The sequence below is a fragment of the Octopus bimaculoides genome, chromosome 5 (genome assembly GCF_046866305.1).
Source record: "Octopus bimaculoides isolate indiv1 chromosome 5, ASM4686630v1, whole genome shotgun sequence".
Lineage (NCBI taxonomy): Eukaryota > Metazoa > Mollusca > Cephalopoda > Octopoda > Octopodidae > Octopus > Octopus bimaculoides.
Genome location: NC_142932.1, coordinates 93,609,038 through 93,633,172, shown reverse-complemented (window position 1 = coordinate 93,633,172; position 24,135 = coordinate 93,609,038). Strand labels below are relative to the sequence as shown.

At 36.5% G+C, this 24,135-nt stretch overlaps 1 protein-coding gene across 4 annotated transcripts; it reads right to left on the bottom strand.

The window, feature by feature from the left end:
* Positions 1-1,415: 1,415 nt before the first annotated feature.
* Positions 1,416-23,414, bottom strand: LOC106877783 (kelch-like protein 10). 4 transcript variants are annotated; one of them, XR_016241950.1, is made up of 7 exons: positions 22,243-23,414; positions 19,962-20,115; positions 16,403-16,572; positions 14,228-14,499; positions 5,223-5,314; positions 3,660-3,813; positions 1,565-1,701 (listed from the first exon to the last, which is right to left on the bottom strand). XR_016241950.1 is itself a non-coding variant. In XM_089352639.1 (6 exons), the coding sequence occupies exons 1-6, from the start codon at positions 23,189-23,191 to the stop codon at positions 1,557-1,559; spliced, it is 1,782 nt and encodes a 593-aa protein (XP_089208765.1). In that variant the 5' UTR covers positions 23,192-23,413; the 3' UTR covers positions 1,416-1,556. The 4 variants fall into 4 exon arrangements, 2 of the variants coding, with proteins under 2 accessions (XP_089208765.1, XP_089208766.1); XR_016241949.1 differs by lacking the exon at positions 3,660-3,813 and adding an exon at positions 12,861-13,055 and having other exon boundaries at positions 1,684-1,701; XM_089352639.1 differs by lacking the exon at positions 3,660-3,813 and having other exon boundaries at positions 1,416-1,701; positions 22,243-23,413.
* Positions 23,415-24,135: the final 721 nt, after the last annotated feature.

Below are 24,135 nucleotides of genomic sequence, written 5' to 3'. Positions count from 1 at the left end.
GGATGGTGGATTTATGCTATGAGATAATCAATAAATGTATCAATAAAATGCTACTGGAACAGCTGTAGTAAACTTCAAATACTACTTGTATTGTGGCTGTGTGGTAAGAAGCCTGCTTCTCAACCACATGGCTCTGGGTTCAGTCCTAATTCTTGGCACCTTGGGCAAATGTTTTCTACTATAGCCTCGGGCCAACCAAAGCTTTGTGAATGAATTTGGTAGACGGAAACTGAAAGAAGCCCGTCGTGTATCTATCTATCTATCTATCTATCTATCTATCTATCTATCTATCTATCTCTCTCTCTCTCTCTCTCTCTCTATATATATATATATGTATGTATGTATGTATGTATGTATGTATATATAAATATTTATGTGTGTGTGTGTCTTTGTGTCTGAGTTTGTCCCCCCACCATCGCTTGACAACCGATGCTGGTGTATCTATGCACCCAAAATTTAGCGGTTCGGCAAAAAACCGATTGAATAAGTATTAGGGTTACAAAGAACAAGTCCTGGGGTCGATTTCTTCGACTAATGGCGGTACTCCAGCATGGCCGCAGTCAAATGACTGAAACGTGTAAAAGAGTAAAAGAGTATATATATATTTACAAATTAAAAGGGTAAAGGTTTATCAATTTATTAATTCATTAATAAATCAACAATTAATAATTGTTACCAAGCCCTTCGGTATGTAAACACCATTATCGGTGGAGAACTTATTTAAAAGTTCCTATACATTTATAAACATAATTAAGGGATCAGCAAGCATTTGCTTCACCACATACCGAAGTTCAGAAATAGCAGCTAAAAAAGCTGAGACTCCAACAGATAGCATTACTTGTAACTCACAAAGGCAAAAACAAGAAGAAAAAACAATGAAAACTAACCATTTAAAGTTAATCATAGACGCGTTCCTGGATTATGAGTGATAATACTCAATTTCCTTCATCGGTATGTGTATATATATATATATATATATATATATATATATATATATATATATATATATATATATAAATGTGTGTGTGTGTGTGTATGTATGTATGTATGTATACCTGCGCGCGCGCGCGTGTCGTTAGTGAAGTTACAACAAAATTAGACCGCTGCTGCGAAAGAAAATATGATGCAAATGGGCTTTGTAGACAAATATTTCCTTTTCTTTTTCTTTTAAACGTAGGTCGCCATAGTAAGACTCGAAACCGCGGTGTGGATGCTTTAGAAAGCATGCAAGCAGTATTAAAACGTAGAGAGAGAGAGAGGGAGGGAGGGAGGGAGGGAGAGAGAGGGAGGGATGGAGGGAGGGAGGGAGAGAGAGTGGGGAGGGAGGGAGAGAGAGAGTGTGGAGGCTGGGAGAGAGATAGACAGGCACACAGACGGACAGAGACATTGACAGAGAGAAAACTACACAGCAAATATAAATTTTATGATTGTATAAACTTTAATTTCCTGTCCATATTCTTTTCTTAATTTGTATCTTTTCGTTTATTTTTCAACTCTCGCTTTATTTGTTTGTTGTTTGTTAGGTTGTTAGTTGTTGTTGCTATTTGATTGATGTGTTACTGTTCTTTGTTAATGGCACGTTGTTTTCCGGAATTTTCGCTTTGATGTCGATGCGCAATATACTGGTAGGTATTGGGGAGACCCTCGAGGACGCATGCGCTGAGGGCTCGTCTGTGAATGTTCATGTGACTTACATTATGCCTGCAAATAACGGCAAACATAGAACAGTTCATTAATTATTCAAGAATAATTAATAATCACAGTTTCTTTTTCGTCTTTCTTAATGATAAGTAAATTAAATATCACTTCCTGAAAAGAAACATTTGATGGCTCAAATCGTTTTATATATAGATATAGATACACGTTTATGCATGCATATGTGTCGTCTATGCATACACACACAACACATACATGCATGCATACATACATACATACATACATACATACATACATACATACATACATACATACATACATACATATCATGCACTGTTGTAAATGTACAATCAAATGTCCAGGTAAAAAAGAAATTTTATGGCAAATCAATGCGGAACTTACAGTTCTTGTACTGTGACTATAAATTCTCATTCGTATCTATCATCATAGGTGCAGTAGGTTATGTATCTACAAATCTGCACATAAACCTATCTTTAGAGAAGAACAACTGAACAGATATTCTGAGAATACAGCTATCTCGTGTGGCCTGGTCTACCTAAATAGAAGCTTGGAGGAGAAGCAGGCATCATACCAGCAAAAAGCAATGCATGGATACATATCCTGTGAGCTAGAAGAAAACAACATCATTGACAAGAAGTGTGACCTCTCCTGGACCTGTGTTAAATACATTACATTCTACCTAGAAGGATATACCTTTGTTATCCAGGAACAGGAGTGATCTACTAAATACCTGATAAATAAGAGAAACAAAGATACTACTAAACCTCCATATTATGATAGATGTCGGCTCTGCTATACCAGTGAGGTAGATATCATCAGCGGTCGCTCAAAATGTCTACAAGATACTACCTACCCCTGAGGCATTGCCCTGATAATATACATCAAAAGCTTGTCAGAACCAGTAATGAATTCTTGTGGAACATTCCAATAAAAGCAAATTTGGTGCAAACGTAACAGACTTGATTTTGTTCTGTAGGACAGGAAACAAAAGTCATGCACTGCTTTAGCGGACAGCCACCCAGTAGATGTGAATGTACCATTAAAAGTCCAAGAAAAAGAGAACATTTATGGTGAATTAATGCGGAACTTGTACCCTGGCTATAAATTCTCGATTGTACCCATCATCATAAATGCATTAGGCTAAGTACTTACAACTTTACACAAAACCTTACTTTCAAAGAAAGAACAAAAGAAACTGGCGCGGTTTCTCCAAATTCAATCTATTAGTGGCGCAGTGAAGATTTGTAAGACGTTCAAAAGATTCTCCATCTGAGATCCTCTAGATGAATAGATACATGCACTTGCATCTATTGGGTGTGTGCATCGACAGCTCAACCAACATGCCAACTCAACCACATACACCGTGAACTCTCTTAATTCAAAAAGTCTTGACGCTATGTTCGCAACTGGCTTGAACTCTCTTAAGAAGACTAAATAAAACCCAGAGAAAAAGAACATACATACATACATATAAACACTCACACACAATCCTTCGATTTCCTGCACTACCTTTCCCATCCAAGAGTGTGGCAAAGGCAACGATATAGAATATTGAATCGACTTACAGTATCTAATTGTTACCTCTTTCATTTGTTTCAAGATGCAAGGAAAATTATGTCAGCCAACTGGATTTGAACTAGTCGGTCGAAACTGAATACTTAGCAACATATTTGGCATTTGTTCCCTTTACATTCTGCCACTCCGCTCTACTACTTCACTAACTTTTGATTGAATCTAAACGACAATGTGTTGATATTGATTTTCATTGTGCTATGAAAGTTGCCTACTTAATTTTTTGGTACTTCTAAGACTTCTTCGTTCAACATATCCTTTGCTTTACTTTAAGCGAAGTATGGTACAATATGAAGGATATTTGGCTGCTAAATCTAGTAAGTCGAGCGATCATGTATATAAAGATTCTCTCGTTGGTTCTCTTTTTTAGCTTTTAGTTTCTGTTTTATCTGATACAAAAACGAACTTGCCATAAAGGAGAATACGGCCGCTGATATGCACCGTATTTTCCACCATACAAGTTGAATATTTTGAGTCAGAATTTACAGCCTAAAAAGGTAGTCCGACTTGTACATCAAAACAAACTTGGAGGACGAAAAATTTCCATGTGAAATGCAGCAGGATCTGAAAAGATAGTGACGATATTTGAATGTTTATACTATACTACATGTTCACATGTCGAGCTGTATGCTGGAAAATATGATAAGTGGTATCTATTCCGATTCTTTTCACTCCGAGTTCCAGTGTAGTTGAGGTCAACTTTCGTTTCATTCTTTCAGGGCCAACAAAAAGAAAGTAACAATAATCTAGAATAGGGGTGCGTGGAACTGTTAGAGCATTGGGTGAGATGTCTTTGGGTGAGATGTTTTGCAGTATCTATTTTGCATTCTAGCAACAACACTTGCGACAACACTGGTTCTATGCTTCATCAGACTTAAGCAGCGACCTACCCTTTTCACAGCATCGAAAGGGTAGGCCGCCAGTAGGAAATAGGATCCATTGAGTAATGATAACCAATGCTGAAGAAAGACTGGATGACTCAAGCTGACCTGTTGAACAACAACAACAACAACAACAACAACAACTACTACTACTACTACTACTACTACTACTACTACTACTCATTTGAGCGGAGTTGAATATCTTTAATGCTCTACTGTATTGTAGATTATGTCTACAAATTTTTGCTAATACTGTGTGTAAGTAATGATAAACAGATTACTGGAGTGTGTAACGCTCCAATAATTTAAGATACTTTTAATCCCAATTCTGTCATAATTCATATAATATTCGATAATAATAATGTTTTCGAACATAGACACAGACCAGGGAGTAAAGAACAGCCGAATTGCTCGAATCCAGTACTTAAACTGTTATTTTATTTTATCGAACTTGAAAGGACAAAGGTCAAAGTCGACATCGTCAAGATTTGAACGCATAATCTACGCAACTAAATACCAAAAGCAATTTTTCTGCTCATCTGTACTCATTGATTTTACTGAATCAACCAATGGGCTGTTGTCAGTTCCTTCACCCAGGAATACAAAAACCACACTCCTAAGAGCAAGAGTCGTTGCTCACAAGAAAACAGACAATTGCGACTTCTGGTATGTCGGAAATGGACGCTTCTGATAAGTTAAAATTGCATAACTTTAAAGGCTTATAACTTCTTAATTATTAATTGCGTGAGAAAATGAATGTAATCTTCATCTTCAGAATGCAAAACTACATCAGTAGAAAATTTGAAAATATTCCAGTGGTCGAATAAAAACTTAAAAAAGATTCGCTCACTTTCAAAATTATTAATATGGACTAATGATAAATAAAAACATAAAAAATGTGTCCAGTGTCTTGGGGATCTTGAAGCAGAGCAAAAACCAAAGTGTTCCTACTGTGTATGAAATTCTCTTAGTGCTGCATAAATGATGGTTACAGGTGGATGGGATTCACATGTAACCTTTGTAACGTTTGAGCCTAGATGACATATAAAATGAAGAAGATGCAATAACATAAATTATGATATAATTACTTACCATTTTTCAGTAACAATGTCGTAATATTCTACGTTGTATATACTGTTCTCGTCGGCCACGCCTCCAATTACAAATACCTTGTCGTCTAAAATCTAGAGTTAATTATTACATTATAATTAATTCGATACCTTTTTTCGAGACACATATACACAAAAATTAAACTTATTTTATCGATTGCTGTTGTTTTGTTTTAGTTTCAGGTCAAGGATGATCAAACAGATCATAGCTATCTCCTTTTTTTAGGGATCTCTTTTTTATCCAGTATCATATTTTATTTATAAAACGGTAGTGCATGATTTGAAGATGATCTGGCTGCTATTTCTGTGAAGTCGAACTTCCTCAGTGTTAGTTCGTCTCGACTGAATTACTGAATTTTAAGAAGGAGTTACAAAGTTGTAAAAATTTCTTTTGTGAAGAGAAGGTAAGATTTTGATTGTTGATGTTGGGAATAATTCTTTTCTACTCTAGGCACAAGGCCCTAAATTTTGGGGGAGGGGGACAATCGATTAAACCGACCCCAGTACGCAACTGGTATTTAATTTATCGACCCCGAAAGGATGAAAGGTAAAGTCAACCTCGATGTAATTTGAACTCAGAACATAAAGGCAGACGAAATACCGCTAAGCATTTCGCCTGGCGTGCTAACGTTTCTGCCGTTGGGAATAATTGTTGGAGAAATGTATTTAATTCAGAAAATGTAAAACGTACTGAAAGCGATGAAAATATAAAGAAAATAAACGTATAATGTTTAAAAAAAACCCACTCTATTTTCTTCCACACCAGTTTAAAATTTTAACAAGTGTAAATTGGTTTCAAGTCTTGGCACAAGGCCAGCAATTTCAAGAGAGGAGATAGGTCGATTACATCGACTCAGGTGCCCGACTGTCGACCCTGGAGGAAAGGCAAAGTCCGCCTCGGTCGAATTTGAACTCAGAGCGTAAAGACAAAAAAAATGCCTTTAAGTATTTTACCCGACGTGCTAATGATTCTGCTAGCTCACCGCCTTTTTAACATGTGTAAATTGCCAGGCATACAAGCAGTGATGGAAATAGGGGACAGTACACAGGGAATGGCATTCCCTATATTTTTTAGCTTACAGAGGTGAGTGCCTTATTGAATTTTGTCCCACCGTCCCAACCTCGGCCTCTCGGACCTGAACGTACGCCTCGGTCCTAATATCCATTTTCATCATTGCATACAAGAGAGTATCAGAAGCAACTAACATTTGTATTCGTGTAGAATAAGGTGTTTTCTTTTAAACTGCTACTGATATACACAATGTACAAGTTCTTGAAGGTCGAGATATCGAAAAGATCTCACTCAAATCGCATGTTATGTCTTAAAAAGGAAGATCACGATGAATAAGCTATTGCTAGACACATGTCTAAAAATAAAAAGGATATAGATATATTTACTAGTTTGTGTACCCGACAATTCCCAGGGGTAAAGATGTTCTATTGAAACACCTTATTACTCTGATATAAGAAAACAATTTCGTCATAACTGCCACAAATGGTGTATTTTCCGTCACGAAAAAGTAAAAAAAAACTGTCACTTGGAGGAGGGAGAGATTGTTGGAGGTTGGGAAAGAGGTTTTCGGAGGTTGGCGCGGAAGGTTGTCGGAGGTTGATGAGAAAGATTGTCGGAGATTGGTGAGAGGCAAAGACATTATTCTGCTTAGCGAAGACATCTGGGAAATGTATAACTGCTGTCATTCACAGAAAAAACTACTGTTTTACTGTGAGAAAAGCGTTGTTGAAGTGTTAAGTGAAATTTGGCAATCGAGGATCGAATCCACGCTATGCCTGCATGAAACCACTACAAATACGTTGTGGAATAAAACATTTATCTACTGTTATGGAAAAAGTGTAACTGTAAAAGTGCAAAATTATCAGATTAATGGGCATTCAAAAAAGTATGTATGAATGAAGTCCTTAATGTTTAAGATTCAAATTGAGGAAATGCAATAATAATGTTTAGCAGTTGAAAACTGAGTAGTGAAATGCTGATCGTGAGAATCAAATATTGATCGCTTCGCTAAAATCTGAAGGTGGTATGGGTTATTTCCTTTGGGTCGTTTAAATAAAATATTAGTAATATGTAGTAGATAGAAGGATCCATTGGAAGGGCCCTATTATCGATTTTTTTTTCAACAATCTAAGTATGTCACGAGGTTTCCAGACATGAGTTCTACTCACGGGTCAAATAAAGTATAAAAGTGATATTGTCCGCAGAAATTAGAAATAGGACACACAAAAAATCAATATTCAAAGTAATCGAACATAAACAATGAAATGGGTTGTTTCCCTTGAGTGTTTAAAAAATATCGTACAGGTGCTATGGGTTATTTCCCTTAGATGTTTACAAAAATTAGTTATATGAGGTAGATATAAAGGTCCCTTCCAGGGGCTGTATTATCGATTTTTTCAATAATCTAAGTAGTCATGAGGTTTCTAGACATGAGTTCTACTCACGTGTCAAGTTTCATCAAAATCAATAAAACGATCTAGGAGGAGTTAGCTAACAACGCCACAAACAAACACACACCGATTTTCGTCATCTGTAGTAGATACTCTGGACAGTCAGACCTGACTTGGAGTTAAACAGCGGGAACAACAAAAATAACATTATGTACTATATCTATATAGAAGTAAGGATTGAAACCACAGCCGAGGAGCTTGCTTCTTCTGAAAAAGTTTGGTAACCCTGTTCCTTACGAAGCACTAACGTCCTCACTTTTCATGCCCTACTACATAATAATATATGTAGCTAAGCTTACATAACTTCTGTATGAGAATACTGATGTCTGGGAAGATAAATTGCAGATACGAGCAGTAGATAAAGTGAAATGGTTCGATTGACAATCAAGCATTTCTTTCAAACACGATTTATTAGAAGTAAGGCATCAACCTACAGTACTAGCTCACAAATGAAACCTTAATGATACGCGTTCTTGTCCTTTCTATACTTATGCATTGTAGGGACTATAAAGAGAAAACGGGTAAGGACGTGTCCTCATTTCTCATGGGATGAAGGAACACATTCCTCTAAATGATTGACAAATATAATTTTACTAATAAAATATATTTTAAAATTACAATACAAAGAATAAGTTTCTCAAATTATCTGGAATTTTTAAATTAGTAAACTTTACATTCGTTATAACACGGTAAATTTATGAGTTGCAGATGCATACTACTTCTCAAGATAACAAACTAGCTATAAGAATAGTTTATATCTTAGCAAATGCTCATATACTAAAGCCTTCCCCTGGAACATACTCTGGACTTCTTTCGTTTGTAGTGTTCAGCGTATTATTCGTCTACAGTATTTTTGTTGTTGTTGCGAGTTCTGCCTTTTACAGCTATGACTATTATAAAATACATTTTAAAAATAAATATCTACTAAATAAAACGGAAACGAAGACGAATTGGAAGAGAACACTTTATGTTTTAGAACTTTCTTTCTCCTCCGACTACATCTTTTTCTATTTTTTGTTTCTACTCAAATTCAACAATATGAAAACAAACAATTCCACAATTCTCGAGTTTGAATTGGCAGACTTTGAAAATCAATACTCAAAGTACTCCTTCAACCTATACGTCTTGAATTATGCATATACAAAAATCCCACACCTCACAAAATGTACACATACACAACCTACTCTAATGAAATCCTGCAGAAATGAAATCTAAATCAACAGCAGAAGATAAAAATACTAAAAATTACGAACAATACTGAAAATCAAGGCTTGTAAAAGATTTTGAATTTAAATAAATCTTCAATATATGGTAATATAGAACATAACTGGCATTTAAATGGTTATGCATGGGGAATAAGTCCGATGTACATAGTGGTGGAGTTGAGAATTTCCTTAATGCATCTAAAGGAATGGGTTGAAGGTGTCCTTAAAATGTACATAATACACTCTTATTTTAAGCGATGAGCAATGAGAACGTTTCACTCAAGATTTTCCGGCAATCAAAACACAATACCTGATATTTTGGATTGAAGGTATCATGGCTGACCAATGTTGGCGGCTATATCGTGACCCAAACCACGTATGTAAGGGGAAACTATATTCATAACACTTTTAAAAGCCTGTATAACGTATAGTCTTCAAACACATACGTATCTAATTGAATCTAAGATCTAAAAATGAAGTTATTATAAATTATATTTCAATAAATGATGTTTATGCTGTATATCTTAGTTCGCGCAATAAGCAAATTATATATACATCTTATATAAAGGCGGCGAGCCGGCAGAATCGTGAGCACGCCGGGCGAAATGCTTAGCAGTATTTCGTCTGCCATTATGCTCTGAATTCAAATTCCGCCGAGGTTGACTTTGCCTTTCATCCTTTCGAGGTCGATAAATTAAGTGCCCGTTGAGTGCTGGGGTCGATGTAATCAACTACCCCCCCCCCCCCCAAATTCAGGCCTTGTGCCTATAGTAGAAAGAATATATATATCTTATATAACAATTTTATATTTAACGACTTGGTAAAGATGTTAGAGCGTCGGATAGATTGCATCGCGGTATTTGTTTCAACTTCCTACGCTTTGAGTTCAAATCTCGCTGAGACCAACTTTGCTTTTCATCCTTTCAGGGCGGTAGATTGATGAAACTATTAAATCGTCAGACGGAACGTTTTTCAGATATCTTAGCATTCTGACGATGACGCCTATGATGACATGGATGTTAATGTGTATCGGCCTTGTCTTTCCCTTGGACAGCATTGGTACCGTGGGAAGAGGAGACTTGTATGTATGGCCAAGTGCTGGTCAAACACAAACATTTTGTTGAGCTTGAGTTTGGAGACTAACTTTTTAGGTGCAGGAACCGATGGTCAGTTACGACCGAAGCAGATCTCTATATCGATTATTTAATACAGATTTAAGTACTGATAAAACTGAGAGAAATATAACTGTCTTATAGCAAAAATGAGACGTATTAGAGGCGGAGGGCTAAAGACGGATTTAGAACGATCGTCAAAAACGCATTCAGAATTGATGAATTACATATTCGATCAAAGAGAAGTTCGTTTTGTTGACCAGTGTTATAGATGCAATTTAAAGTTAATTAGCCTCGAGTCTTGATCGAACACTCCTACAATCAAAAACATTCTAGCCGTGACTGATCAATCTGTTTGTATATTCAGGACTACATTCCCCAACTTGTCTTCCATTTTTTAAAGTTGTTAGGGTATGATATGAAGGCAATCTAGCTGCTATTTCTAGTAGGTCAGACAACCTTTTAGTAGTTACCTCATTACAATTTAAATTTCAGATGCATCATGTTCTTACATAACATTTCTAATGTTTTTCCTTTAAAAAAACAATTTAACAGCCAATATCTATTCACGAATATTTTTTGCAAAAACAGCAATAAAAAGTAGAAGAAAAAAACAATTATCAAAAGTGTTGCAGCATAAATTAACATTTCGAATGTTTGAATAGCTTTATAAATTTTTGATCCCCCCCCCCCCCCCCGTTTTTGTCTTTAATGAAACAAACGCTTTAATTTTTAAGAAAAATTCAAATAGCGATTTTTCTTTTGTTACTTCAAAATGATATCATAAATAGTCATGAGCTGATTGTTTTGAGATTTGATGACAAAAAACATTGAAAAATATCTAGTTACTAATTAAAATCTGTACTTGAATATATAACATCCTAACTCTGGAACATTTTGTCTCTTAAACATGCGTTGTTTTTTTAGAATGTTTGGATATAATCAAGAGATAACGTCTTCATGTTGTACCTTATTTACATTTGACTTCGGCTGATATACTCTCCAGCCTTCACCAGGTATTTTTCAGGTCACAGTCTGGAATCGAACTCGGAATCTTGGGGTTAGTAGCCCGCGCTCTTAACCACTATACCATATGCCCCTAGGCAATTATGGAGTGAATTTTTAGGGCTTATAAATCTAATATTTTCCTATCCTTCCTTAATACCGGTTCCCATATGCTACTCATATCTGCACTCGGTCTGTCTAGAAGGTTGTTGTCTCCTAGCATATGTGCTACTTCTTTTAATTTTCGTATTTTCCAGTGGTGTTCTCTGTCTATTATTTTAACTTCACCCCACACGGGGGGGGGGGGTCTCCATTTTTCCATACATGATCAGCTATACCCGATTTATCAATATCTCCTCGTGTCACAGCTTTGCGATGTTCCTCTACCCGCTCAAAATAAGAGTAGAGGAACATCGCAAAGCTGTGACACGAGAAGATATTGATGAATCGGGTAAAGCTGATCATGTATGGCAAAATGGAGACCACCTCCCCCTGTGGGATGAAGTTAAAATAATAGACAGGGAACAACACTGGAAAATACGAAAACTAAAAGAAGCAGCATATTCCATAATTGCCCACGGGCATATAACGTAGTGGTTAAGAGCGCGGGCTACTAACCTCAAGATTCCGAGTTCAATTCCAAGCAGTGACCTGAATAATGATGATGATGATAATAATAATAATAATAATAATAATAATAATAATAACAACAACAACAACAACATCGAAAAATACCTTAGGAATGAATACCCAGGTTCGAAATTTCCCCAAATCACCTGATGAAGGCTGGAGGGTATATCAGCCGAAACGTTGTGTTAACAACAAACAAGATGAGGACAAATATCCGTCAAATGTAAATAATGTAAATAATGTACATAATTCCTCATCTCTTAAATATAGAACAGTATTGTCTTCATGTTGTGTTCTTGAAAATATACAAAGAGGGAAGTGGTTTCTCGTTACGTCTTTTAGAGATCACGGACGAATTTGCGCTCAAAGTTGCAAGCTAGCCGAAAATTCATTAATTATTCAAGGCTTCCACTGTTTACAACAAAAATAGGCTGTACTTCCACGGTATCTATTTACAGCAAATGCTGTTGTTTTTGTCTGAGAGGAAATCTCTTTGTAGGCATGTATTAAAACACACTACCGTATTTAATAGATTACACTGCGTAGAAAAATATTTATATATATATATATATATATATATATTTTGTCTTTGGTCAGTAAGTGTTATTTCCTATTTGCTTCTATCTAGAAATCAAAGGAAATGGCTACTATTCCCTTCAAACTTTGTCTTTGTGACTTGGACATCAATGTTTTGAAACTGACTATTTTCCATTACTTTTCGGACAGATTCAGCGCTGAAGCAGAAATATCATTATAGCAAATATTCTGCTCAATACCACTGATTTACTTGTCAGTTGCTTGATCTTAACCACTTGAACATGTCTCTTAGTGGTTAACAATACGCGCATCTCTGATCGTGAGCAGTAGTGGAAGAACATCACAGCCATGTGTTGAGAGTGATTCTTTGGGGTTTGAATAAATGTAGCAAAAGTAAAGTTTAAAGAAAATATTAGCCATTTTTCATACTTTCTTGGGGTAAGCAAATAGGAAATAACAGTTGCTACCCAAGGACAAAAATCGCGTTACACAGAGTTATAAGACGAACTTTCTTTTGGAGCTGATGTGTCTTGATTGTGAAGAAAGTATGCCGCCATTTCCAGGTGGCTAACCATTAGTGATCCTTTGGTAAAAGATCTGACATTCTACTCATTTAACTAACTGTGAATTTATCAAAATATATATCACAAAAATGATGGACATACGTACGAGGGGGTACCCAAAAGTAACCGGAAACGTTCTCTGTAGGACAAGCCCGCTCTAGTTCAGGCTTCTGCCGCTAGAAACCACTTGATGCGACCCTCAAGCATCAGTCTGCCGACCGGAATCGTCGGTTGGAGTCGTACTGCCAAGTGGTGCGTCTTTGTTTTGCAGTGCTTCCCTGTTCGTCGATTTTTGCGATGGCTGAAACGAAGGAACAGCGTGCTTCCGTGAAATTCTGTTTTCTGCTGGGAAAAACGGCGGCCGAAACAGTTGTCATACTTCAAACAGCTTACAAGGACGCTGCCATGAGCAAAACACAGATTTACGATTGGTTTTCACGCTTTAGGAATGGTCCCTTGTTGCTTGAAGACCAACTTCATTCAGGGCGACTGTCGACCTCCCGAACGAATGAAAACACGAAAATTTGCGAACTGATCTTGGAGTACCGTCGCCGAATAGTTGACGAACTTGTTGATATGTCTGATGTGTCCTGGAGAGTTGCAGCAAAATTTGTGCCTCATTTGCTCACGAAAGATTAAAAGCACTCACGACTGAATGCGTGCCGTGAACTGTAAGAACAGTTGGAAGTTGATCCAAACCGTTTTTGGAAGGTCATCACTGGTGACGAAAGCTGGTGCTACAGCTACAACCCGGAAACGAAGCGTTTGTGAGATGCGGTGAAACGAAAATGCCCCGACCAGTGGCAAAATGGAGAGTGTTGGTTTCATCACGACAATGCGCATGCGTCCACCGCCTTGAGTGTGAGACAATTTTTGACCTAAAATGGCATGACCTCGTTTTACCCATCCTCCCTATTCACCTGATCTTGCTCCCTACGATATTTTTTTTTGTCCCCCCGAATGACAAAAGTCCTTAAAGGAAAACGCTTTGCAGATGTGGAAGTGGTGAAGACATAGACGACAGAGGAGTTAAAAGGCATCACTTCACAAGAGTTCTAGGACTGTTTCGAACAGAGAAAAACGCGTCTCGACTGATGCATTGCTTCAAATGGAGAATACTTTGAAGGTGATAAAAATGTAAACCTGTGAGGCGAAGTGAATAAAATAATATAGCAAAATTCCGGTTTTTTTGGGGGGGTACCCCCTCGTAAATACATACGTACATACATATATAAGTATATATAAACAAACTGACAGATAAACAGAGTGAAAGAGACACATTGATAGATAGATAGATAGATAGATAGATAGATAGATAGATAGATAGATAGATAGATAGATAGAGACAGATACATAGATAGATAGAGACAGACGCATAGATAGATAGATAGATAGATAGATAGATAGATAGATAGATAGATAGATAGATAGATAGATAAACAGGACAGCTGGAGAAGAATATAATATTCTTACAGTAGCTGCAAAATTACTTCTAGGGATCGACATTGTCTCAATAGACTGCCACTTGTTGACAGAAGGATCATAGCGTTCTGCAGAGGTCACTCTGGTTACACCACTGAAGCCACCCAGTGCGTAAATGAAGTCACAATATGCAATGATGCTGAGACCGCAACGGATGCTGTTCATGGGAGCTATTAGTGTCCATTGGTTGGTTTTAGGCGAATAGAATTCAGCACAGTTCAGGTACTGCTGACCACTGAAGCCACCACAGATGTACAATATATCTGGAAAGACAATGCATGCATTTCAAGATGAACAAAAACAACAACAACAACAACAACAACAACAACAACAACGATCTTTTCTACAAGGCCTGAAATTTGGAGAGAGTTGCGTACTGGGGTCGATTACATCGACCCCAGTACACAACTGGTACTTATTTTATCGACCCTCCGAAAGGATGAAAAGTAAAGTCGACCTCGGCGGAAATTGAACTCAAAACGTAACGACGGACGAAATGCCGCTAAGCTTTTTGCCCGGCGAGGTAACAATTCTACCAACTCAACGTCTTAAATAATAATAATAATAATAATAATAATAATAATAATAATAATAATAGTAATCCTTTCTACTTTCAAATTTGTGGGGAAGGGACTAGTCAATTACATCGACCCTAGTGTTTCACTAATACTTAATTTATCGATCCTGAAAGGATGAAAGGTAAAGCCGACCCCTGTGGAATTTGAACTCATAACGTAGTGGCAAACGTAATACCGTTAAACATTTCACTCGGCCTGCTAACGATTGTGTCTGCTCACCGCCTTAACAACAACAACAATAATAATAACTCTTTCTATTATAAGCAATTTTGAAGGGAGGAGGAAGTCGATTACATCAACCCCGGGGTTCAGCTGGTACTTATTTTATCAATCTCCAAAGGATGAAAGGCAAAGCAAAATCGACCTCGGCTGAAAGAAATACGACTAAGCACTTGTCCGATGTGTTAACGGTTTTGTCAACTCGTCAACTTAATTATAATTACTTCAAGTTTTGACTAGAGGCAAAGATAACCTTGGATTTGAGCTTAAGAATGCAAGGCATTTTGTTCTACGATAGGCAAAACAAAATCTATTAACATAATATATTGCTAATGAGATATTTTGAGATGCATATGTACAGACAGGCAGACATTGTTTAGCCCCGAGTCATCTCTGATAAATCAACCCTGTGTACAATCAAAGGTGTTCTAGCTGCGACCGTCCTCATGATAAAAGTCGCCGGTCAATTTGTCCAAACGATTTCAACAACTTATGGATGTCAGTGATTTTAAGTGCCTTGTGTCCTATGTTGTCGAGAATAAGAAAAGCTAACTAACATGCAAGAGACTAATCTGGAGTATCTGAAACAAGCTTCAAAATATCTAACAACCAAGTATTTCAAAACCAACAAAACTGGCCTCTTTCAAGGCAAACGTTGAAAGCGTTCTTCTCCATGGAGTCAAAATCTGGTAAATGAAGAAGGAGCATCAAGATCATCTTCATGTTACGTATAGCAGACCTCTCGTGAAGTTTTAAAAATATGTCATGGCATGAGCACATAACCAAAGCGGAGATTTATGAACACAATCCACCCTTCTCTAATATTAATACTCAACGCAGGGTAGGCTTTGTGAGCAGGGTAGCTATCGTGTTGAACATCAGGCCATATCAGAAGTTATATTTTGGAATCTTCAGTACATTAATAAAAGGCGCGAACTACTCAACTCCATTGAAGTTAATGACAGACACACACAACATGAAATGGAAGATCTACCAAAGCTTATAGGCCACAGATTCCTGACACGGTGAGGAGAAACACATTGCGGTCACTGCCTCTTGAAGAATATGAGGTACTACATTGTCCAGTGTGTCCTTTTTTTTTAAGACGGGAAGATATGATTGAAAAAAGAACTGACTCCTATTTCTTGCAAGTCGAGTGACCACATAGAAGCTCTTCTATTAATGTTATATAAATGCTATTACAGTGGAAGCACAAATATTTTAAGATATGTTACGATGTCATGGTGAAAGGAAACATCTAATGCTGGGCCTTTTCGCCAAAAATGGCTCTGGCCGAAACGCTAGAGGTCTCTCTTTGTTTTAACTAAATTAGGAAATAAGCAGTTGCTTGTCTTAATGTTTTCCTCACCATTTAGTGCTGTGGCACCTGCATCACTGCGCTGATAGTTCATATCTTGGATTAATGTCCACTGGTTTCTAGGGTGATTATAACGTTCGGCACTCTTAAGTTCCGTCTGTCCATTGAAACCTCCCAAGGCATAGATCTGGAGGCCAATGATGGCAACACTCACGTGACATCTTTAAAAGAGAAATGGTCAACATAAGTTTAGATTAAAAAAAAAGAGTAAAAGTAGAAAGTTTATTCTTGTGAAATAAAGGGGAAAATGAAGAGACTAAAATTCAGTTTGTTACAATGCCAGGCCATATGATGCTGCAGACTAATCGAAGAGCAAGTTAAATTGAGCGATAATAATTTCAACATGACCCGTACCACAGCTAAAACGAATAGTTGTAATAATTTATAACAAATTCATTCTCAAAATCCGTAGCCTAAAAAGCACAAGAAATGTCACCGTTATCTTCTATCTTTCCCGGTCATCAGCTAGTTTTACATGTTTTACCAACTTCCTCCCTGTCCATTCTTTATTATAGATTAATCACCACCTTTCTGGTCTTCCTATATGTCTTTTGGCTAAGCCTTTTCTCATTTGTGTAATAAATTCGCATACAAATGAATTTACTTAGAATGAATAAATAAATTGTTTTTTCAAAATTTTTTATATGGATACAGGATCCGTTTTGTGCACTTTGAATATAACCCCCTACATAAAGACGGGATATAGATAGGATTAGAAAGATAGACCTAATGTTTTAAAAATATATCATTGAGGATGAAGTTAGTCTAAGTAATAAAATCGCACTGGTAGAGATTGTTTATTAGATAGTCAGTGAGAGCATGAGCAGCGCCATGGATACTCACGATTTTTCCAAAACAGGCAACTCGGTTGGTATTCATCTTCTTAAACACCTATATCCCAACATCTACCAGAAAAACCTATACGATGGAGGTAATTCTAGAGGATTGCTTCCCTAGGGAGAACTAGTTAGGCAAAGTGTTTAGTGTAGGATATGGGCTGGAACATTGTAAAAAGGATGAGAGGAGCAGAGTCAGGTGCATTGAGTAGATTGGATGAAAATAGCATTTAGATTACTCCCTCATAGGAGAAGAAAGTAATGCAGTAGTTGTAGAAGAAGCAGAGAGAAGTGGGAGTGAATCTGCAAGCTAGTTATCGGAGTGAATTGGTGAGAAAGTATCTTGTATCAGTCGAATGGACTTCCTTTACTTGTAGTCTGGGATATTTGTATGTGTTTCAGTTGTACCATCCAAGACGTGTAGCCAGCACACTATTGAGCATATTTGAGCTTCGTAGAGAACTAGCAACTGTTCAGAAGTAATGCATTTTCTGAGCTGAAGAGAGAAAGCTAGCCTTTCAGATGAAGATTTAGCGATGTTGTATATATGGGGTTCCCATAAAGAACGGTTAAGAATTTTCAGGCATGGATTAGTAAGGACTTATAGGACTTTAGTAGTCGTGTGTAGCTCACATGTAATGAGGGTAAAGTACAAGACTGTTTCCTTAATATATACCACCATAATGTTTTGGGGATCTTGAAAGCGACCAGATTATAATGTCATCACCGATAGATATTTCGGATATCTCTATTCATGGAAAATGTGAAATTCTGGCATTAGACGTTTAAGTTACATCTGGATTGTATGCATTTTCAGAAGGCTAAAAAGACAAAGTAGAGGGTGTCATCCTTCAGATAGGAATGTATTGTTAGAGGTTTTGTATGTTGGTACGTAGGTAGTTGGTGTACCAAGGGAAGAATGTGGGGAAACACCTAAACAATGGGGTACCTCGAATTAATAGGTCGGCGAGAACTCCTTCAGTGCACATTGTAATAGAGAAGTCCGAAGTGTGTGTATGTGGGGGAGGGGTAACTTAGCCAAGAAGAGCGTGACAAAGACAAGGAAATTTCAACGACCGTTAGCTTGTACACGCCGAAGTTAAGCTTGCTCGGGACACCAACAACCCTAGGGCCGGCCCTGATTATTAACCAAGTTTAGAATATGGTTAATTATTTAAGTTCGTCTATAATGATTCATTTGTAAAGACGAAATAATAATTCATTGTAAACATATTGTTGTACTCCTAAACAGGAATATATACTTCTGTAATCCCCAATTTAGCTAAAGTTGGAGAATATGGAAGAACAATGCATTAGACATATTCCCCATTTACTTGATACTTCAGAGCTCGAAAATAAGCCTCAACCTTAAGGGTTTCTGTAGTTACACTATACTTTCCTCTACCACTTTTCCCGTCCAATGTTAATTTTCATTTGCTCGTAAATCTTTTGAATGTAAGGCGTGGAAAATCTTTTACCAACTGATGTATCCTGTATTGAGGTGAGATCATGAGGTGAGAGTACTTAAAAGCTCCTTTCAACTTTCTTTATTAGAAAATTCATTTGATGTGTATATTTCGCAGGGAGATAATTTAGTAGGTATGAATTAATAAAGACACTATATAAATCTGTATATCTGTTGACTTTATCATAGACTACATCCGTATGAGTAATATACGTGTATATTTGTACTCTACATTATCTATGCTCGTGACACTTTACGAATATTAATAACCAAAGTAAGCTGTAATCACTTCAATCTTCAATCTTTGTGACATTAAGCAGATGTGAGATGGATCCTGTACGGTATATTTCCGTTGTAGAAGCAGGGTAACTGGGTAAGAGATTGGAGTTGGTCAGTATTACTTATATTTTGTTGTCGATTCCCAAAGTGGGCGATACTGCTCCGTGAGGGGCATTGGAAAGTTTTATATAAGTATTGAGAACAAAGGGGAAGCGGGGAACAAAAGGGGTACCAGTAGGGTGGAGCAAAAGATGTATTTTTTAATTGCTCTAATTTCTAAAAAAATGTTTTCTAGTTTTTATTGTATGTAAATCATTCAGTTATATAGTGACCAAATGTGTTGAGAATCTATTTTATGTTGATGAAATAACTTATGTACCTGTCGGCAGCAATTTTTTGTGATATATTCAGATTTGTTGAATCATAGCTAGTGGGAGCTGAAAGAATGTTAGTAAAAGAAAGGGGGCGATAGTTAAAAAAAATTGAGAAACGCTAGTTTTACCAGACATTGTATAAGAATTGAGATTTAGAGGCGGTAGGTTTAGAAATCTAGGAGGTGCATGTTTAGATGATTGCAATGCATCAACATAGCTATGAGCTTTTGCTTCTAAAACCCTAATATAACTACTCTAAACCCCATTTCAACATAAAACACATCCCACCTACATCACCCTACATTAAATTCCAACTTCTGTTTTTCGTTCTTCTCTTCACGTTTCTCGATCAAATTCCAGCCTCCGTAGATGACTATGTTACTCACATTAATAATATTATATTCATGCATTTGAATAAAATTACATACATACACACATACATACATACATACATGTGTGTGTGTGTGTGTGTGTGTGTGTGTGTGTGTGTGTGTGAGAGAGAGAGAGAGAGAGAGAGAGAGAGAGAGAGAGAGAGAGAGAGAGAGATTGTTAAAAAATTGACTATAAATGCCTTCAAATTTATCCTGATTACTTACCGTTTATTGTGCATGGGAGCAGATTCTAACCAAATCATCTTAACGGGATCAAAACAACAGACGTTATTCAGATGGCATCGACCGTCGTAACCACCGATTACATATATCATATAGCCGAGTGTACAACATGCATGGAAAGCGCGATTGCCGAGTTCTGGAAATAATAATAATAATAATAATAATAATAATAATAATAATAATAATAATGTTGTGTCGACGCCCCCAAGCGAAGAAGTAGGCTCGACCAAGACATATAAATAGAGGTAGTCTGACCGTGGTAGGAGTTGACTGACAGTAGACTGACAGTTGAGTAGAGATCATCCGAAAGGTACTAGATAGCAGTAGCTTGAGACATAACAAATAATAATAATAAGTAGCCCGGAGCTACGTTTCTTCACTGCTCGGATTATTATACATGTAACTTCAAGTGAAGAGCGACGAAGAAATTCTAAAACAATGAAATTCTTGAGGCATAGTCGTGTAAGTAATGCTTTAAGTTATGAATAAATGTTATTGCTTTTGCCTAATATAATGTATTTCAAATAAATAAACGACTGGAAGTCAAACTTCTAGTTGAAATATTTAACAGGCACGTACGAAAAACATATTTAATGACTTGAAGAAAGAATTTGGAAATAGCTGAATGGGTCTCAGCGTGAGGAAGTCGTCTTGATTTCCAAGACTAAAGAGTCAATAACCCCATATCTAAAGATTCATAATATCTATTTGCTTACAGTACACAAAAGAATGTTGCACAAGTGCATATAGTCATGAAGATCAGTTACCGATCGACAAAGTTAGAATCAAAGACTACAAAAAAAAAAAAAAAGAAAAAAAGAATGGCGAGGGGAATGGATTAATTATCACATAACTTTTGGTAATGTTTCGTAGTGGTTCCTTGAAAAATTAGCCATGAATAAGTTAGTAACGTAAAAATAGGTACATCAAACACCATGAATAAATGTCAAACAGTTTTACGGATGCAGACAAAAGAAAGAATTGCAAAAATCAGACATCCCTATTAGAAAAGAAATAGTCTAAGAAGATTCCCTCTATTCCCTTTGCGGGACGGACTGTTCCAACGAAGTCGCGTATTGTCCTTGCCTTCGAAACACGGAGTAGATGGACAGGGACAACTGATGAAGGGAAATATTCTTTATGTTGCATGTCTCGTTTCTCTGTTTGTGTTTTTCGTTGTTCGAAAAAAGTTCGTTTTCTGTTTTCGTCTTTATGTTTTCGTTTCTCATCGTGTTTGACGTTTTTTTTTTGTGATGTCCTGTACCCATATATGCATGTATATATATATATATATATATATATATATATATATATATATATATATATATATATATATATATATACACGCACATTTATGTATTTGTTTTGCAAGATTACTAATGTGAAATTGTGTGTTAAAACAGATATTGTCATATTTGGAGATGGTCATTTTTTAAAATTAAAAAAAAACAAAAAAAAACTAAATAAAAGATACGGGTACAAACAGTGTAGTAAACAAACTCATATACACACACACGAAACACATTAATACAGACACGCACACGCTCTCACACGCACAGAAACACACTAGCACCTTCACACGCACATACCCACACACACAGATACATATGCAAACGCATGCGCAGATAAAGATACACATCACAGAAAAACAGAATGGACAAAATAGAACAAGAAGACACACGTGAGATGGACCCACTAACTCAAAGCAGATGAAAACATAGTGGAAAGTCGAAGTGAAATGGTAGGTTATAAGTGGCACGGGAACAACGAATAAACATTGAAAATGTTTCATGAATGGAAAGCAGACAGCTTTCCCTGAATACAGCCGAAGGTAAAAATCGTCTTATGTTGGATATCAAGACATGTGCTAAAGATTTAAGTTTACTTTTAGCATTCTGATAAGAAAGCCCAGTTTCTATGATGTAACTTTGGTAATTCATTCTATGCATGAGATTTCGAAAAAAAAAAAAAAAAATCATTGAAGATGGTTTGTTCTGGATTTTCTAACAGAAAACTTGGAACTTTAAGGTTGTAGTTACCAATGAAAATGAGTAAAATGAGAAAGTAGTTTTTTAAATAGGAAACATTTAGAGAGTTGGTTCCTCACATCCCATCATAGAAGAATATCGGTGCGCCCAAACTTAATTCTATTTAGTATTACAGTGCCTCATTACAAGCAATTACTGTATGTAATCTTAGATTTCTATTAAGAAATAACACAATTTTCCATAGAGTACGACAATGACGTTTCCAAGCAACGAACCTGAGTTTACAGATGGACATTCAATCCAGCGATCTGCTCTTATATCGTATGTTTCTATGATGCCAGTAGGGCTTCCACCGCTCCAACCACCGATTACAAATAAAATTTGGTTAGGAATTCTTGCAGTTGGTAAACTAACATGTGATCTATCAATAGCTTCCATGGGAGAAAAGGTTACAGGAATATGAAATAAGTTGTTAGTAAAATCTTCACCGCATGCGCAACAATATCTCTGTACTTGCTCAATGAAACACGCAGATGTCAGTTCAAACCGTACTTTCTGCAAAAGTCGGTTGAAATGATGTTTTCTTTTGTTTGGATCGTAACTGATCCAATCAACAATTCCATCAAAGACTATTTCTTCCGATTTTACATTAAGGCAATCCGAAGAAATGATTTCGCAGATATCATCAATATTCAGTCGCTGGAACTCATCCGACCGTCTGTATACAATTGAGAAGTTTTGCAGTATATACCTATGCGCTGCAAGTTGTAATTCCCGACATGAATATATCTGGGCTAGTCGTCTAATTCCAACACAATTTTCTGCGGTTAATCCAGTTGCCAGAAATTCACAACAACATTGCAGGAGGCGAATCATATTGAAATAATCAGCAGCTACTAGAAGATCTTCGACATTGTTGCAGTTAATGCTACACTCTTGTGTGTATGCGAACTCTAGAATGGAATTCATTGTATTGACGCTCACATTGGGAATAATCACTTTCTGACGATTACTTTGGAATCTCTCGTTGGTAAAAAGTACTCTGAAATAGGTACTGCTGGATGATAAAATCACACGATGAATTGGGAATGATGTGTTTCCTACTAAAATTTCAGCATCACATAGTTCGCCAGCATTTCGCAGTTCCATTAAAACATGACAAGCTCTAGTCGTTTCATTGTGATAAATCCTTTTTGTTTCGTCTTTCACTACTTCTCCTTCCATTTGTAAAGTCTTGTGAATGATAATGCCTCTTCACAGAAAACTTTCCTTTCCGACGAAAGAGATTTTCTATCATACATTTTCTTGATTTTGTTTATTATTTTGTTTTGTTGTTGTTTTACAATCCTAACGTTTCTGCCGATAGCGAAAATAAAAAGAAAGAACGAAACAATGATCTCGCCATTGTGAGTGACGTCATCGAGTGATGCATGACGTTGCTGTGCAAGAGACTCAATGACGAAATGGAAATAGAAATAAAATAGAAAACCTATTGCTTCATTTTTTTTTCTCACAGTTTCACGTCATTTCGTTGACGAAATGACTTACTTATGTCTTCATATCTGCTGGAAATCCTGCGACAGATTTCTTACTTTGTTTATTCTTTCAGTTATAACAACAATAGTAAAAACATTAACAACTTCATTCAACTTGAAACAAGTCCAATTATTATAGAGAAGTATGATCAATCAATTGAGTAGTCTTTCGAAACTACTGGCATTTACATATGTCATTGGCCACACAGGAAGGATGAAAAGTCAACACCAGCAGAATTTGAACTAGAGTCGAGACTAAATAATGTATAAATACTATAATTGTGAAATAGCTTTAGCAACGATCTTCAGTAAAACTATTCTTACGACCTTTGATAATAAATAATAAGTGAGGAAGATGAGTGATACAGTCAACTCATTCTTTCAACTGGAAATATATACTATATACAGCCTGTGCCGTATTCTCGAAGACATTATTTTTGAACATAGTGATAACAGTGACAACAATGATTTCTTATACAGATACATATTTTCAGACTTATAAAAAGATGAAATGAGACTGTGTGGTGTTTATCTCCCCCTCCTCTTTGCTATCTAAATCTATGAGTTGGTTGTAACTTCAAGTAGTACTTATTTGCAGGTAAGTGGAACGAGCCATTGAAATTTGTGAGGTTT

What these genes read in the sequence shown, in the direction of transcription:
- LOC106877783 (XM_089352639.1), bottom strand. Translation starts at nt 23,191, where the DNA reads ATGGAAGGAGAAGTAGTGAAAGACGAAACAAAAAGGATTTATCACAAT. An exon ending in GAAGTAATTTTGCAGCTACT is followed by an intron (nt 5,315 to 14,227) that starts GTAAGAATATTA and finishes AATTAACTCTAG; the next exon opens with ATTTTAGACGACAAGGTATT. An exon ending in GACATTGTTACTGAAAAATG is followed by an intron (nt 1,702 to 5,222) that starts GTAAGTAATTAT and finishes CGTTATTTGCAG; the next exon opens with GCATAATGTAAGTCACATGA.